General features: G+C 45.6%; 1 protein-coding gene across 1 annotated transcript; it reads left to right on the forward strand.

Moving 5' to 3' along the window:
- The first annotated feature begins 716 nt into the window (after positions 1-716).
- LOC119372895 (adult-specific rigid cuticular protein 15.7) lies at positions 717-12,950 on the forward strand. Its single transcript, XM_037643165.2, has 4 exons — positions 717-1,295; positions 9,605-9,697; positions 10,409-10,992; positions 12,785-12,950. Exons 1-3 carry the CDS (start codon positions 1,284-1,286, stop codon positions 10,952-10,954), a joined length of 651 nt encoding a protein of 216 aa, XP_037499093.1. The 5' UTR covers positions 717-1,283; the 3' UTR covers positions 10,955-10,992; positions 12,785-12,950.
- The last annotated feature ends 2,095 nt before the right edge of the window (positions 12,951-15,045 follow it).

Below are 15,045 nucleotides of genomic sequence, written 5' to 3' on the forward strand. Positions count from 1 at the left end.
GCACTTTCAATGCAGTCAGCAATAATTTTCTTGCAATGCTGTTCATTTGTGTGTCTTAATTTAATAAAAAAACCGGTTGTCATCCCAGGTGCCCTGTTTCGCGAAACAGCGCGCCTTTATCGATCATCGATTTATACTTATCCCGGCTTGCTGATTCGACACGCTTTGTTGAACTACGAGGGGAGCCGGAATTTCGAGTTTTTAATCTTTCCTGCCACTCATTTAATGCCACTCCGCCACGGGTCAACTTGGCGGGGAATGAGCGAGTGCTCTTCTGAAACGAGGTGATGGATGTAGCGCCGTCCAACGGTCGCTATTTGCTCGTCACATGTTGGCCGGGTGTTGCCCCATCTTTCAAACCTCTTCCCCAACGGCGCTCGCTAATCATTCATTTCGGACAGATGACACATTCGTCACGAGCTTAACCTGGTGCTCTCGTCGCGATCTGCCAGCGCGGTCCTCTCCGGTTGACAGACAAGGCCTGGATAGGCAAGTGTATGATGCATCGAACTGCTGGCGTAATTAGCACGTCCTCTTTTTACTGGCGTCCCGATGATAGCCAAACGAGACCGTGAACAGCAGACGCTGTCAACCACTTGGCAAGTGATCGTCCGCGAAATCGGGACGGCCGGCGAGTTGGCTTCGACCGCGAGAAAGTGAAACGTGAGGCTGACGGCTCTGACAAGGTCTCGGCAAACAGGCATGCGTCGGAGCGTCGCTATCAGGGTGCGCGCCTTGTTTCTTAAAACGAGAGACATTCCGCGGCGGAAACGCGTGCCCGGGCGTTAAGAGACGCGGAGCACGCTCGGTACAAGCGGGAAGGCACGCACGTAAAAACGCATCAAGGCTGGGGCAAGACGAGAGCGCGAAGCGCGCACGAGCCCGTGATTTGGCGAGAATGCTGGGCCGACCCGATTCTTGGCCAGCGGTGGTGGCAGGAGCCGCTGGAGAACAAAGCCCGTGTGCGCTCTCCCCATCCTACGGCCGATACAATACCGTTTTGTTGGCTGCCGCGCGGGAGAAACAATAAGGGCCGCCCGGAATGGTCCAAGACAGCAGGGCAGCGGATGACGCAATAATGGCCCCAAAAGGCGGTCACTCCTCCTTCCATCCGGCGCCTCGGGGTCGAGCGAGGAGGCCTCTGGGCGCGGCGGTTTCCTCCGCCGGAGGAGGAACTATAAAATCCTCCGGACGCCTCATCAAGTGGTCACAGTGAAAGCAGCGCCTCCGCATACACCCGACTGGAATACGTAGTGCACCCGACGGGACGGAAACCCAGCAACATGATCGCCAAGGTACGTGCGTCCACGTGCGTCGCCGGCGACACTCGTCACGAGGGACAGTTCTTGCCTCGTGGCGCGAAGTCTGGCCGTGATATACCGGCGTAGCAGTGTTCGGCGCCTACTTGCTCTCGTCAGTCGCCAACAGCTTGGCCCAGGGAGGCGTTTCACTCCAACGTCGGCCTTGCGAGAGGAGGCACTATGCTCCGGATGATGTGTTGCCCGTATGGGCGGGGCCGCGAAGACGCGCAAGATGTAGTGAATGGTGTGAAAAGATGTATTCAAGTGTCCACCGCATTACCGTATAAACCTGTAGTGTAAAGGGAAAAACAGAGTGTGCTTCAAGTGTGGTATAAACAGTCTACTTCAACTGTAGCTTTTTGTTATATGTCATTGTGCATCAGCTGCATCGATGCAAAGGCAAACATATATCGGGGAAGCGCTTCAAGTTCAACTTATAGGTATCTAAAAAAACGAAAATGCGGGACTGGGCGTAAGAAAAAAACCTAGGACTTGTGCGATCTGTTTTGCTGGTGCGTACTACATTTATTGTGCAACGACGTATTGCGGTGGCACACACTCCAGCTTAGGGTATAGAGATGTGCGTGCCAAGAATGTTCGTAGTTGTTCTCGGGCGGGATCATAAAGATAAAAAGTTCGCAAAGCGTTAATTTTTGATACTCTGGCATTTCACAACGCTACCCCTAACTGACTGTTAATGTAAACCTTCACTTGAACCTGCTCCCCCATTCTTTCCGCTGATCTCTGTTGTTCACAACAACTAAAGTTCATTCTGTAAGTATCGTTTAAATTAATTTCTTGCTTTAATAGCTGTCTAAACACATTTTAAGGTAACCAAAATCACTAACATGTGTTTTCAGAAAAAAAATAAACCAGCAGTAGAACAAGTTGTTGGAACTTTAATGACACGAAGTTTGTTTGACTGAGCGATGCAAGTGTCAGTAGAGGATGGCACGAGCACAGCCTGCAGGTGTTAGCTGTCTGCGTCTCGAAGACGAAGGTAATATACTTTGTCGAGCGAGCATTGCGGATAAGAGGTGTATGCGCTGAAATGTTCGACACATATCTAAGTACACTTCGCTTCGTAGTCCTTGTAAAGCAGCGGTACATCCATCCTGCGGTATTGGCCAAGGGTGGGTACATTTCCAGTAGCATATGTCGGTGTCAAAGTTTTCTGTTCGTACACGCACCCAGAGAATCCCCCAAGTTGCCTACTATGCCTGATAGCAGCCTACCGCAAGTTTATTCGGGCACAAGCCTTGTGGCTTAAGTGGTCCGAGTAGCCACAACTCTATTAGGAGGGCAAGCGATGACGAACGACAAACTCCGGCGAAGATGCAAAGATAGCTTCACTTTAAAGCTTCACTATGTCGAAAAGCGTAGATCGAGCCGCCGAAGCTACACAAGTCGTCATAACGACGAGAGATATAGGTAGACTGGATGCCGTAACGTTCTTACTGAAAGCAAGGCCTTCAAGGTCGAAGTTGTTGACCTTTCAAGGACTAGAGGGGCTGATATCTTAATTTCGCACTCAGAAAGCTCGACAAACGTGACTAACAACATGTAGTTTCTTTTACTACCTGCCATGTCAAGCTCTCGTGCATGGTCACATGCCTGTAGAGTAAAACAGAAACTATAAGAATCCACGCGACTCAGAACAAAGCTCGAAATCCCAAATTGCCATATCAAGCACCTTTCACTGCTGTATGCCTGATGTTACGTTGTATTAGCCCCTTCAAGTAGGTGATGAAGATGAAGAAGTGTTTGAGGAAGAGGAATAAACTTTAATTACAAATCAATTCAGCTTCAAGAAAATGTTGAATTCGCTTAAACTTGTAAAACTCTGGTTTTAATGTAAAAAAATTGGTAACTAGGACGCTTTTACAACAAGCAATCATATCGACAACGATCTTCTAAGCGCAATTCTGTAAATGTCAAATTGCATAAAAGTTAGTCCGAGATACATAAATGATGATCAAGAGTATAATGATGGTTTCTTTGTAAAATATTCACTACGTAACATGTTAATATGTTAATATATGATGTAATGCCACCCATAGTGTAATGCCAACATAATGGCCGCGTTACTTACGTTACTCACGAAAAGCAGTTGCAAAGGTGGAAAAAGTTCTATATAAGAAAATAAAACGTTTGGCGAGCAGGAAAACTGAACACGGTCGCTATTGTTGGAGAAAAACACAGGTTCTTCCAACTCCAGCGACATTATTATATAAAAATTACATCCTTAACAGCGAGTCGTTCTTTGCAGGGAGTCGGAATTTGTGCTTCCAAAATTAATCGCTTACGTGCAGGAATGGGTCTTCTGGTATTCAATAAGTACGGTGGCAAACAAAGCAGCTAATTCCGAACCACCAGTAATCCGAAGACGACTGTACGTATAGCATGGGAAGACCACGTGCACCGGTATTCCTTTCCCAGTCGTCATAGAGGGTACGCGTCTGAGAGAGAGAGCGAGAGAGAGAGACTCTTTATTGGAAAAACAGAGATTTTTGCCGGCGTCTGTATACCGCTGGCATGCTACTCTGTGTAGGGATGGGGAACGGGATTGACAGACTAAAGAAGAGAGGGAAGGAAATAATTATAAGAAGAAAGAATATAAAAAATGAAATGCGCAAGGGAACCTGATAGAAATATTTAGAACGAGGGTGTCAGGTAAGTTAAGGCATTGCTATGTGAAATATCCAACCATTAAAGCTTTCCGACTAGGCCAATTCTTGACAGGTAATTAAACAGTGACTGTAAAACCCGTCGCTGCATTGAAGGGCCGCGTACTGGGCCTAATATGTTGTGTACTGTTAACTAATCGTTGCAGATCATGTCCATTTGTCGCTCAAACAATTCTCTCTCATCGCGGTACGTGGAGCTGTCCAGTAATATGTGCTCCACTGTCTCTATGCTGCCACAGTTATCACTGCAGGGACTAGTGGTGCGCCCTATGTGGTACAAATAACTGTTCGTGTATGCCACGTGTCTGAACTTTCTATGAAGCGATTTCGTGGCACCTGTTTCTGCTCTCGTAGCGTTAGCTCCCTCATTTGCGGATGGAGTAGTTGTCGAAATATCGCTGTGTTTTTGGGCACCGTGTTCATGCCGCATTATGTGTGCTGCAGTCGAAACTATCTGGATCAGACTAGTGAGCTGAGTGTTTTGAGATAATGAGACCTAATTGTTTGATCTTTTCATAAAAGACATTAACAAAGCTTGAACGGCAAAGTGGTGCTCTATAATTTCATCGGCTGCTTTTCTATCGAACGAAAGGTAAAATACTTCGTGGTGGTGGTCGTGGTACTGTAGCAGGTGGAGTTTACCTGGTATGCTCAGCCTGTTCCACATGACTGTCGCGAACTTTATTAGCATGGGTGTGTCCCCAGACATTGACCAAATCCGTGTTGCCACCTAAGGAAGGTATCGAGTGCCTGTCCTCTATCTTTCCTCATCGCTGCCAATTATTGTGCTCGATTACACACTTCAAATGTAAGGTTCCTCGATTAGTATTGTACTGGTGCAGTTCGCAATGCTCTGCGATTATACTCGGGGGGTTCATCACAACAGACGGTAAGACGCGCACAAACAGTCACAAGAGAAGCGACTAAGACAACAAAAAAGCCTGAAGTTCGAAGGTCTCTTTCGTTGTGTCCGTGTTTGCATGCCTTACCAACTTTAATGATGAATCCTTACGAACTAGATCAGCTTTTTGTCGCTCTATACTTGTAGACACATGCACCGATCCTCAAGCATAGACAATTCGCATCAAATTGCGGGTGTCCGCTGCAGGTATGAGAGGTAATTTAGAACACACGAGCTATTCTCAGTTACTTAAATAAGACTTTTCAGTGGCGTAGTCTAAAACATTAATTTACCATGACAGGCGTCTCAAAATTTGGTATCTCTTTCTCTCCGCTCTCTTACACTCCGCTCTCTCACACGCTTTCCGCTGCCCGCTCTCTTATACGACCAGTAGTATTCTTTATACAACCATCCACGCACGCGGATATTTTAGCATGAGCCAGCGAGCGCGCCGTAGTGCTTCTACCAACCAAAGAAAGAAAGAACGGCATTGTCTGACCTGCCATTCTTTCTCTCATCGTTTTCCCCCCTTATGTTAACAAGCAATTCGCGGTAGGAATGTTTCTGTATGTATAAGGGCCTGGTTTCGTGCCACTTCTATAAAGTAGAATACATGCCCAAACGCCGGTTTCCCATCCCAACAGCGCTATGTTCAGATCATTAGGCGCGAAATGGTACGCACAGTTGTCTCATGCTTAGTTGGCTTAGTGATTACGGTGCTCGGCTGCTGACTCGAATGTCGCGATGGTCACATTTCCATGGAAGTGAAATGCTAGAGGCATATGCACTATGCGATTTCAGTGCACGATAAAGAACCCCAGGTGGTCAAAATTATCCGGAGCCCTCCACTATGGCGTCTCTCATAGCCTGAGTCGCTTTGGAACGTCATACCCCACAAGCCAACCAGTTACGCCGTCGCGAGGTGGCGCATGCGCGCCCACCGACTCTCATTAGGTCAAAGACGCAGGGTGCAACTGGCGTGTAATAGTCAATTACCCTTACCGCTGGCCTTCGCGTTCGTCTCGCAGCACGGAAAGTGACAGCGCACCAATTTCTCCCAGTCTTCGTGGCATTCTGAGACGCTGCATCACATCCGGAATCGGAATACACGACCAAGTTATTTCCTCGTAACAACTATAAACCATGTCGATACTGCGCGGGATTTATGCCTTCTGGATCGGACTATGTCATGATGGTAAAAAGTTTAATGATTCTTCCGGGAAGTACAAAAACAAAAACCAGTTGTCATCATTGGTTTCGTCGTCACACTGTCACCGTCGTTGGCGCCTTGGCTGCTGTCGTCACAGAAATCACTGCTGTCGCTTGCATAGTTTCTTGCCTAACAAAAACAGACTGGTTCATATGGTAACGAATTGGAGAACCCCAAGTGATGCTCGACAGCCACCAACCTGTAATATACTTCGCGTACCATCCATTGCCCCAGGGCATAGGATGTGCACGTACTTTTTAAAAATATATTTTAAGCACATTACTAAACACTTTACAAATATACCAATTCAGTATTAAGTGGGCGTAACTATGTTTTATACTTATTAAGCTTCTGGCAAATACACAGAAAGCGCTGCATGAATATTGCGGCAGCGAAAGCTCATCACAGGTAATCAACAACGTGCATACAGAAGACCCTCGAACTTGAAGCATCGGAACCGTTTTTATCATAAAACATGCTTACTTTTGCCCGCGGGTTTATTATCTAGCGCGGACTATTACTGAAGAAGGGATTCAGCAAACAAAAAACAAAGACTGAAGTACATCTGCAGTTATGCGCGTCTCTTCGGGTTTCTTTATCGAAGAAAGGAGGGCAAGATGGGTTGCTATTAAAGTGCAGCAACATGTTATGAACTGTCTTAATCGAATAAACTTGGTCTGGACATCAAAACATCAAATAGCTCTCTCAAGATGCGTAAAGGGGGGAGAAGGGTACTGGAATAGAGTAAGTGGCAGAGCTAGCTTATCTGTCGATCGTAATCCGCATGGGGGATTATACACTGTATAACCCCCCCCCCCCTCACACAATACTCCTGCTGGAGCCTGTGGGGGTTTTGTGAATAAATAAATAAATAAATAAATAATTACCTCATAGCATCCTTGGAAGTCGTTACTAACATCCATTACGCTATCACGACTGACGACTTTTTGTTCATGTGATTCATTCTTTTGTCAAATCAACTTTTCGAAGCATAATGTTTGACTTTCATATTAAAATCAACAGAAAGCACAGCGCAGAAAAACCAACTCAAATGTGAGGTTTTCTGAGCCAATTCGAGCATTTGATTATGAGGGATGCCGTACTAGGGTACTCCGGAATGATTTTGCCCATTTAGGAATCCTTAACGTGCACCTAAATGTATGTACTAGATGAGCGTTTTGCATTCCATGCCCATCTAAATGAGACCGCCGCGTCAGGGATCGAATCAGCGACCTCGAGCTCAGCAGCATAATGCGATCGCCACGAAAATACCGCGCTGAGCGTTGCAAGGAAAAAGTGCGCAAACCCACTGAAAAATGCCTTCCGCGACCCGGATCATGTCTTTTGGTCATCGCTGTTTTTTTTTTTTTGAGTGCGAATTTCATGCAGTTTGCAGGCACCGCTTAGCAGGTTGTAGCAGGTATTTTTACTCCTGTCAGAAACAAAACGTGCTAGAAGAATCTTAACATAGCACAATTAAACGCTCTATATGCATGAACTAAGCTTCCGGTGCCTCACAAGAAAAATGACGCTTTGAGCACTCCTGTATATCTTATTGGGCCGTGATACCCATACGCGTGTTCGAAAGCTCAGGCATGATATGGTATCACTTTGACAAAATGTAAAAGAAAACCTTGCGTAAGATGGCAGTAGCTCTTTCTTAATCTTTCATTTCAGGACATCTCATTATTTTAATATAATATTGGTACGATTTATAAATCAAGGACGGTTACGCTAATTTGCAACAGGTGTTACGTTCTTCTGTTTGAACAAAAAGACGACGATGAAAGAGAAATGGGGAACCGAGGGGCCCAGCATTTAGCAGTCACGAGCCAAGTAACGCACCGGGGAAATTACTAGTTTTAATTGCGATATTAAGATGATAATCTAAAGAAAAATGAAAGTGCACGAAAAAACAAAAAAGAAGAACAACTACCCGCTGGCGGGAGCCCAATGGCCCTCCTCCGCAATACGCGTTCGGTGCTCCACCTGTAAGATACGGCGACAGCTACTCCCCTTTCAACGTTATACAGTCGATCCCGACTACATCGAACTCGGGTGAATCGAATTATCCTTTATATCGAGCTATTTTAGAACACGAAAGTGCTTTAACGTCAGTGCAATAGGAAAATTTACGGCTACATTGAGCAAAAATAGCCGGAACACTTGATATCTCGAACGTCGTGCAGTGCGAAACGCCCCAAGAGGTTGGCTTTCCCTAAAAAAATACTTGGATTTTCCTTACAGAAGGGGACTCTCCGAGAGCGAGCGGCGTAATTAGTAAAGCGCCACGCGGAGCGAGTAGAAACTAACGCTTGCCATCATGTGCTTTTCTCACGATTTTCCCCACGGCCCGTCGTGCAGGGTCGTCGTTCGCCTCTTTGTTCGGTTTGTTAACGCGATGGATGCCGTAAAACAGAAGGACCTGCTGTTTTCCGCAAACCTGGCGATAATCAATGCACTCGAACGTGGGGAAAGAAAGCCTTACGTCGCCGCGGCGTACAGCATCCCAGGGCGCACGCTAAGTATGATATCGAAAAACAAGGCCGACGTTATGGCCAAGGCAGACTAGACGCTTCCGGCGCCCGACGAATACGTACAGCTGCGTATGAAGATATTGTGTCGCTATTTACATCGATACCGTATTTTCTTGCACATTTCCTGTCCCTGCGTATAATCCCGCATACCCAACTAAAACCACGAAAAAATACAAAATTTAAGAAAAATCCGCGTATTGCCGTGAAGGCGGGTTCCTTACATTATCATAAAGTCGCGCCGTGAAGCCAACTTGCGCACCAAAATTCGCACCAAAAATACAATTTCATTAAAAGTTGCATATCGAATCATTCACATATCGAACCAATTTCCGTTTTTTTGGGGGGAGGGGGAGTTTGATATAAGTAGGTTCGAATGTATTAATTATGGGCTTACAAGGTCTAACCGGGGGGTTGTTAGCGTCACAAACATCCACGGTGGTGGATGTGACACATCCAATGGACCGCTGGAGTCACGTCGTGCGTGAACGTTAACGTGTGAACTTTCAGTACATCCACAGTTCTAACTTGTATCGCTCCAGTAATATCTTATAAACGAGGCATAGTGGAAGGCCATCGATTCAACCATTGTTGTTGCCTACTGCTTCGTTTAAAGCTATTGTAGTGCTCAAGTGTACTAAGTATATTCGCACTGAAAGAATCTGCAATGTCTACGCGTTGCTCCTGAATAATTTAACAAACAAGTAACCCCATCAAATAAATATGCCATCAGTTTTCATGTACAGAAATCCGCATGGTTTTGCAAAACACTTCTGTTTATGCTGAAATAACGTGCTGTTGATTGCTTGTGAGGCTTTTCTTCTTCGATTACATACGCCTTGTACGAGGTTATTAAAGACTAAAAAGCGCGGATATGTGCATAAGTTCGGGTAAATAGCGCGAATATGCAAACGACATTCCCCGTTTCTTTCCTTCTGTGTATTTTCCCCCCTTTTTTGACAAATGCGCAGTGCATCTCTTCACTCCTTTGCCTGGCAGTCACCGTCAATGCTGGTATCGTTGCGACTAGCGGAGGCCACAGCGTGCAGCATCGGAAACAGGATGTGAGTTACCCAATGTGCAATTTCACAAGTGTATTTTTTATGCAAGAAAATAAGCTTGTTTGCTGAACTCGCAAACTAAATTCTTAATACCTTGCTTCGCAATATTAAGGCGCAAAATTTGAAAACGAAGCAGTACGCAAAATTGTAGAGAAGCCTCAAGTTTTACTTGCGTGCGAGTTACTGGTGCGTACGTTGGTCTGTGATTAACCGGCTGACAAAGGGAATCGAGCTAGCAAATGCAACTCTAGAATTCGGTAGCCGGATTCGGTAGTTCCATTTGACTAAACTCCGAGAAATGCTTCGACAAACGCTTGGGCCTAAGCTTCACGCCTGCTGAGATCTGTACTAGCTTGAAGTTGCTAATACTTTTGAGATATACTTTTTTCATAATAAAACTGGTATTATTGCATTCAGCGTAGAAATTGCGAAACTTTGTTAGTTACTAGAATTCGCAGCTATTTACGAATTGCAGGTCCTACTTCAATAATTAGTGTTCACTTTTAACAAATTTTATTACGTAACTGAAATTATCTATCAGACCAGTCATTTTCAGCGATGCTATGATACTTTCCCAGCTACTACAAGGCTCTTATTGAAAGCGAGTAGCATGATATACTTACACTTTTCTTTTGACGTGGGCCACATTGGAGCCATGTCTCTCGAGCGCGCTTGTATTTATGCAGCAGTAATGCGCGTTTCATTTATTTCCAGGACTACGGAAACTATCAGTTCGGCTACGACATCGTTAACGGTTACGGCGCTGTCAACGGCCGCCACGAAGCTGGAGGTGCGTACGGCCCAGTGCACGGTTCCTACTACCTGGGCGACATCGATGGCCGCCACCGGCAGGTGCACTACGTGGCCGACAAGCTCGGCTTCCGCGCCGTTGTCAAGACCAACGAGCCTGGTACAAAGACGAGCGCGCCTGCGTCAGCTCCTTACGTGTCGGCCAATGGCAAGGCGGTGCCAGCGGCTTCGGTCCAACCTGCTCAGGTCGCCATTGTGAAGCCAGTGATACCAGCTTACGGTGGACATCTTGGCTACGGTTACGGCGGTGGTTACGGGGGCGGCTACGGCCACGCGCCCGTCGCCGCTGCTGTGGTCGCGAAGGCCGCCGTTCCTGTGGCTGCTTACGCGGCTGCTCCCCACTACGGTTACGCTGGACTCGGTGGGCTTGGTCACGGCTACGGCCTTGCCTATGGGGGATATGGAGGCTACGGGGGCTACGGAGGCTACGGGCACGGCTATCTGGGATAGGCAGCCGCTTCCAAACGAACTTATTTATTGGGATCAAGGTGAGACTATTTATTTGCTGTAATAAAGTTTAAGAGTCTACACTTGAATTCCTATGGGTGGCGGAATTCCGCATTATTTTATTTATGCAGTTCTTGCGGACCGCTGTTAAACTTAGGTTAGGCATTCATGTACAATAAGTGAACGACGAAATGTGTGCAGTCAACTAAGGGGATTGACATCAACATAAAAAAAAATTCACGGAGTCTTCATATGGGCCTGTATTCCCAAAAACGTCTTACGCTAAACATTTTTGTCAAGAATATTTCGGCCAATCACGATGCGGAACATATCATTAGCGGAGCCGGCTGACCAATGAGAAAACGCACTTACGAAAGAGAAGTTTTGTGGATTAGGTCCATGGAGCTTTGAAACGACTAAGTTCGGCTGCACTCTCGCCACCGTGCGTCGAACGCTTCACCCTCGCAATCACCACCAACGTTCGTTTGTAACCCTCGTTCATAGAATCAGATCACTCGACTAGCATCCTTGCTGGTTTGTGTGTAAGGTTGAGAATGCGTGTAAAAGTTAGTCGCATTTCAATGCGAGCTTGCTTACGACGGATTACTAAACATTTATGAAGATATGTACTACATCGTGGTTGTGTGGGTAGCTGAGGTTTCATCAAAGGAAATAGTATGCATCAAAGACAATGACACATCGTCATGCAAACATTGATCAATGCTTCAATTTTTGTTTCTTTATTTATATAGCCTTATGACCGATGAAAGAAATCATACCAACAATATGATGAAGAAAGACCAGGGTCAAATTTTCCCTCGCTTAGATACGGAAGTACCACAAAAACGAAAATGGTTAGACATGTTCAGTTAAGCAGCGATAAACGTTGTAACATAAAACAACTACGCGTAGGGTCACACGCAGTGGTATTTACCCTTGAGTGACCATCAGTGGGGTATCTACCATATCCAAAGCCGCTGAGCGAGTTACTCACATAGCATTGAAGTACCTTTGGCCTGTTATCTCATTTGCAGTTGGTACTCTGCAGTTGCAGGTTATCACTCACGTGTGCATTCCGGCGCTGCTCATCAAAAATCCCAACAACAGTCATCTCGCGGTGAATGTCAACGCTAATAACGGTTGTCACTGAGCTATGCTTCAACAAACCGTATTGCCCAGTTCATCACAAATGTATTGTTTTTGAGAATGCCAATTGCACTTAAAAATAACTCATTCGTAGGCTGCACTCTGGGAACTATCATCACTGTGTCGTGTCATATCGGCTAAGCTCGAAAACAAGTTGTTTAAATCTGTGGTTCATATGTATCGACACAATTCTTTAAAAAGGTTCCTTTAGGCAATTTTCGCTGTAACGACTTATGAGCACCAATAACTCTGCATCGCTATTCAATGACGCATAGGCGACTGTCATTTGAAGAGATCATTTTTTTCGTATTCTAAATGTAAAATTTATATCGCTTCATGAGGTATCTCGAGACGATGCGCACTTGTGCTTTGTGCAACCTTTCAACCGGAATTGTTTTCCGTCTGAGTCATTAGCGCGTGCGTACGCTTGTGGTGCGCAATCGCTCCTTTGTGCCGCATGTATGCATGTCCACAAAAAAAAGGTGATGTGGTCTCATTAACATTAATAAAGAAATTAATGTGCTTTTATTAATATTAATAATTCACAGTAGTGATAATTTATCAGACACATTCAAACCATGCGTGACTCGTGATCGCTTTAATTAAAATTTATTCTGTTGTGACGAGCTTTTTATTTCACTAAGTCCTTACTGTATTCCTGGTGTGCTGTCATGGATTATTTTTCAGGTGACGGCGTATTTGTCAGTGTATCAAGTGTTGCCAAAGCAAGACTTCGTTGTTATCCATCTTCAGGTCCCGGTTCCTACATGATCACTTTATGTGTTCCTTCACTTTTTCTGTTGTCTCTTTGTTTGTTCGTGTAAATAAAGGTGTTTTTGACTGTTGTAAGAAATTTATCCGAGACTACTAAATCTTAACTATCAGAAGGGATCTTCATGATTGGGTGATGCAAACGTAGGGTAACGCCCATGAGCGTGGAGTGCTGGGGATATTTACGATGGAGCATACTAGTGAAGTTTACAATACACATTGGAGATCTTTTCTTCAAATATACTTGAAAATTACGGGCCACTTTCTAACATGCTTACTTCCTCTCACTGCTATCAGAATTAGCCTAGGTGAAATGCTAATGTTACGGAGAATATATACATTGTGACATAATGTATTGGCAGACAGTGACTTTCTCTCATTAATTTGCCAAATTCCTGCTACTCTCACTCACCAGAAACCACACTGAAGCATCTATACCAAAGTCCAATACAACTATCGAAGGCGTCGAAAAAGGCAACATGACATATCTAGATAGCCTGCCCATAGGCAATCACATGCCGGCGTTAGCATGAACTTGAATACGCGCAAACATGTTTTTATCCTGCCGTTTTTAATCCATCTTTCCCTTATTTTTGTCGGGCACGTAGATGAAACATTGCTCATAATTTTGTTAATGGACTGGATATTTAAATGAATAATCAATCTAGAAGCACTAGTAGCCAATCTTCAAATCCCAAGTGCTTTTTTTCACCGTGTTCTACTCTTCTATTACGTAAAAAGGTGTTCGCAAACTTAACTCGGGAGTTAGCTTTAAAGCACAGCTAAACGACGACATGGAGGTTTAGAGGAAGGCACGACATTTCGGCTCAGTTAGGTTTATTCCGTGCCACAGGACAAGCCCCTGCCGGCGGAGTAGGGGGGGGGGTGCTTGAAATTCTGATGGAGGGGGCGTTCTACCTAAAATTAATAGTAAAAATTGGCCTTTTTCTAAAATACCCAAGGCCTCCGGCAAGCCCCCCCCCCCCCCCCCGGAAAAAAATCCTGGCTATGGGCCTGCCACAGGACCGCGCAAGCACTACCGCGATGAAAATTTTCAACACACACAAACTTCTTGAGTTGGGACAGTTCGAAAGAGTCACTGCCAGCTTTTTGTGACGATGGATATGCTATTTGCAAAGAGGCCCTGGTCAACTACAAAAAATCATTTACGAGCAAAGACTTGATTAATATAATTGCTTTATTACTATTTTTATTATAATTATTCGAAGTATTATTAATAAGCAGCTCTCTGGGACACCATACCACAGTTACACAAGAACATAAGTGGAAAATTTCGAGATTTAACGGATCATCTCTTCCGTATACCTCGCTTTCCGACCATGTCTTTGCTCTCGGTAATAATCAGTGATTTCATATTCTGAAACGGTATTTCACGGCGCTGAATAATTTTATTGGCCCTTCATTATGAAATTCACTAATTTAATGTCGCATGTGGTAAAGTCAATCGAGATGTCAATGGTTCCAGGTAAGAAAAATGTGCGACTGTTAGCTCTGTATGTATTCGTCCCACAGACGAAGCTGGGGTGCCATCAGCTTTGTCGTTTTGACAGATTTCGGAAGTGTTAGGCGAGAAAGGCCGATCGGTTCCTGAACACGATCGCTTGTATTCTTCTTGATCTCTTTGTTGCGTTACGAATGGCAGAAATATTTGAGGTGACCAATCAAACGCAACACACTCCCTTCTTTCACGGCTGGTTAATTTCGAACAACGCGGTCAGGTATAGCGTGCATTGCCATTGTAATGAAAGGGCCGCTGAAGCCCGCGGAGGCAATACAGGCGCAAATCAGTTCGTGGCGGCGTCGAAGCCAATGTCTGTAGGAAATACGCCAGCGCCTGTTGTGGGCAGAACCGGAATGTACACTGGGTACGGTATACCAACGAGGAAAGGCAGGTAGGGTCTCTGGTACCCAACAACCAGCTGGGGCACGAGGACGGACGAGGTTGGTCCGCGGATGGGAAGGAAGCCCCCCAGGCCACCCCCAAAGCCAGGTCCGATTCCGCTGCCGATGTTGGCGCCAAAGGGTCCGCCGAGCACGCCACCGAACGGGTAGCCGGCCCCAGTCAGGCTGGCAAACGGGCTGCCGAACCGCACGCCGTATGGGTAGAAGCCAATGCGGCGGTTGTACACTGGGATTTGCCTCGCCACTCTGGCGCC

The sequence above is a fragment of the Rhipicephalus sanguineus genome, chromosome 1, assembly GCF_013339695.2.
Source record: "Rhipicephalus sanguineus isolate Rsan-2018 chromosome 1, BIME_Rsan_1.4, whole genome shotgun sequence".
Taxonomy (NCBI): domain Eukaryota; kingdom Metazoa; phylum Arthropoda; class Arachnida; order Ixodida; family Ixodidae; genus Rhipicephalus; species Rhipicephalus sanguineus.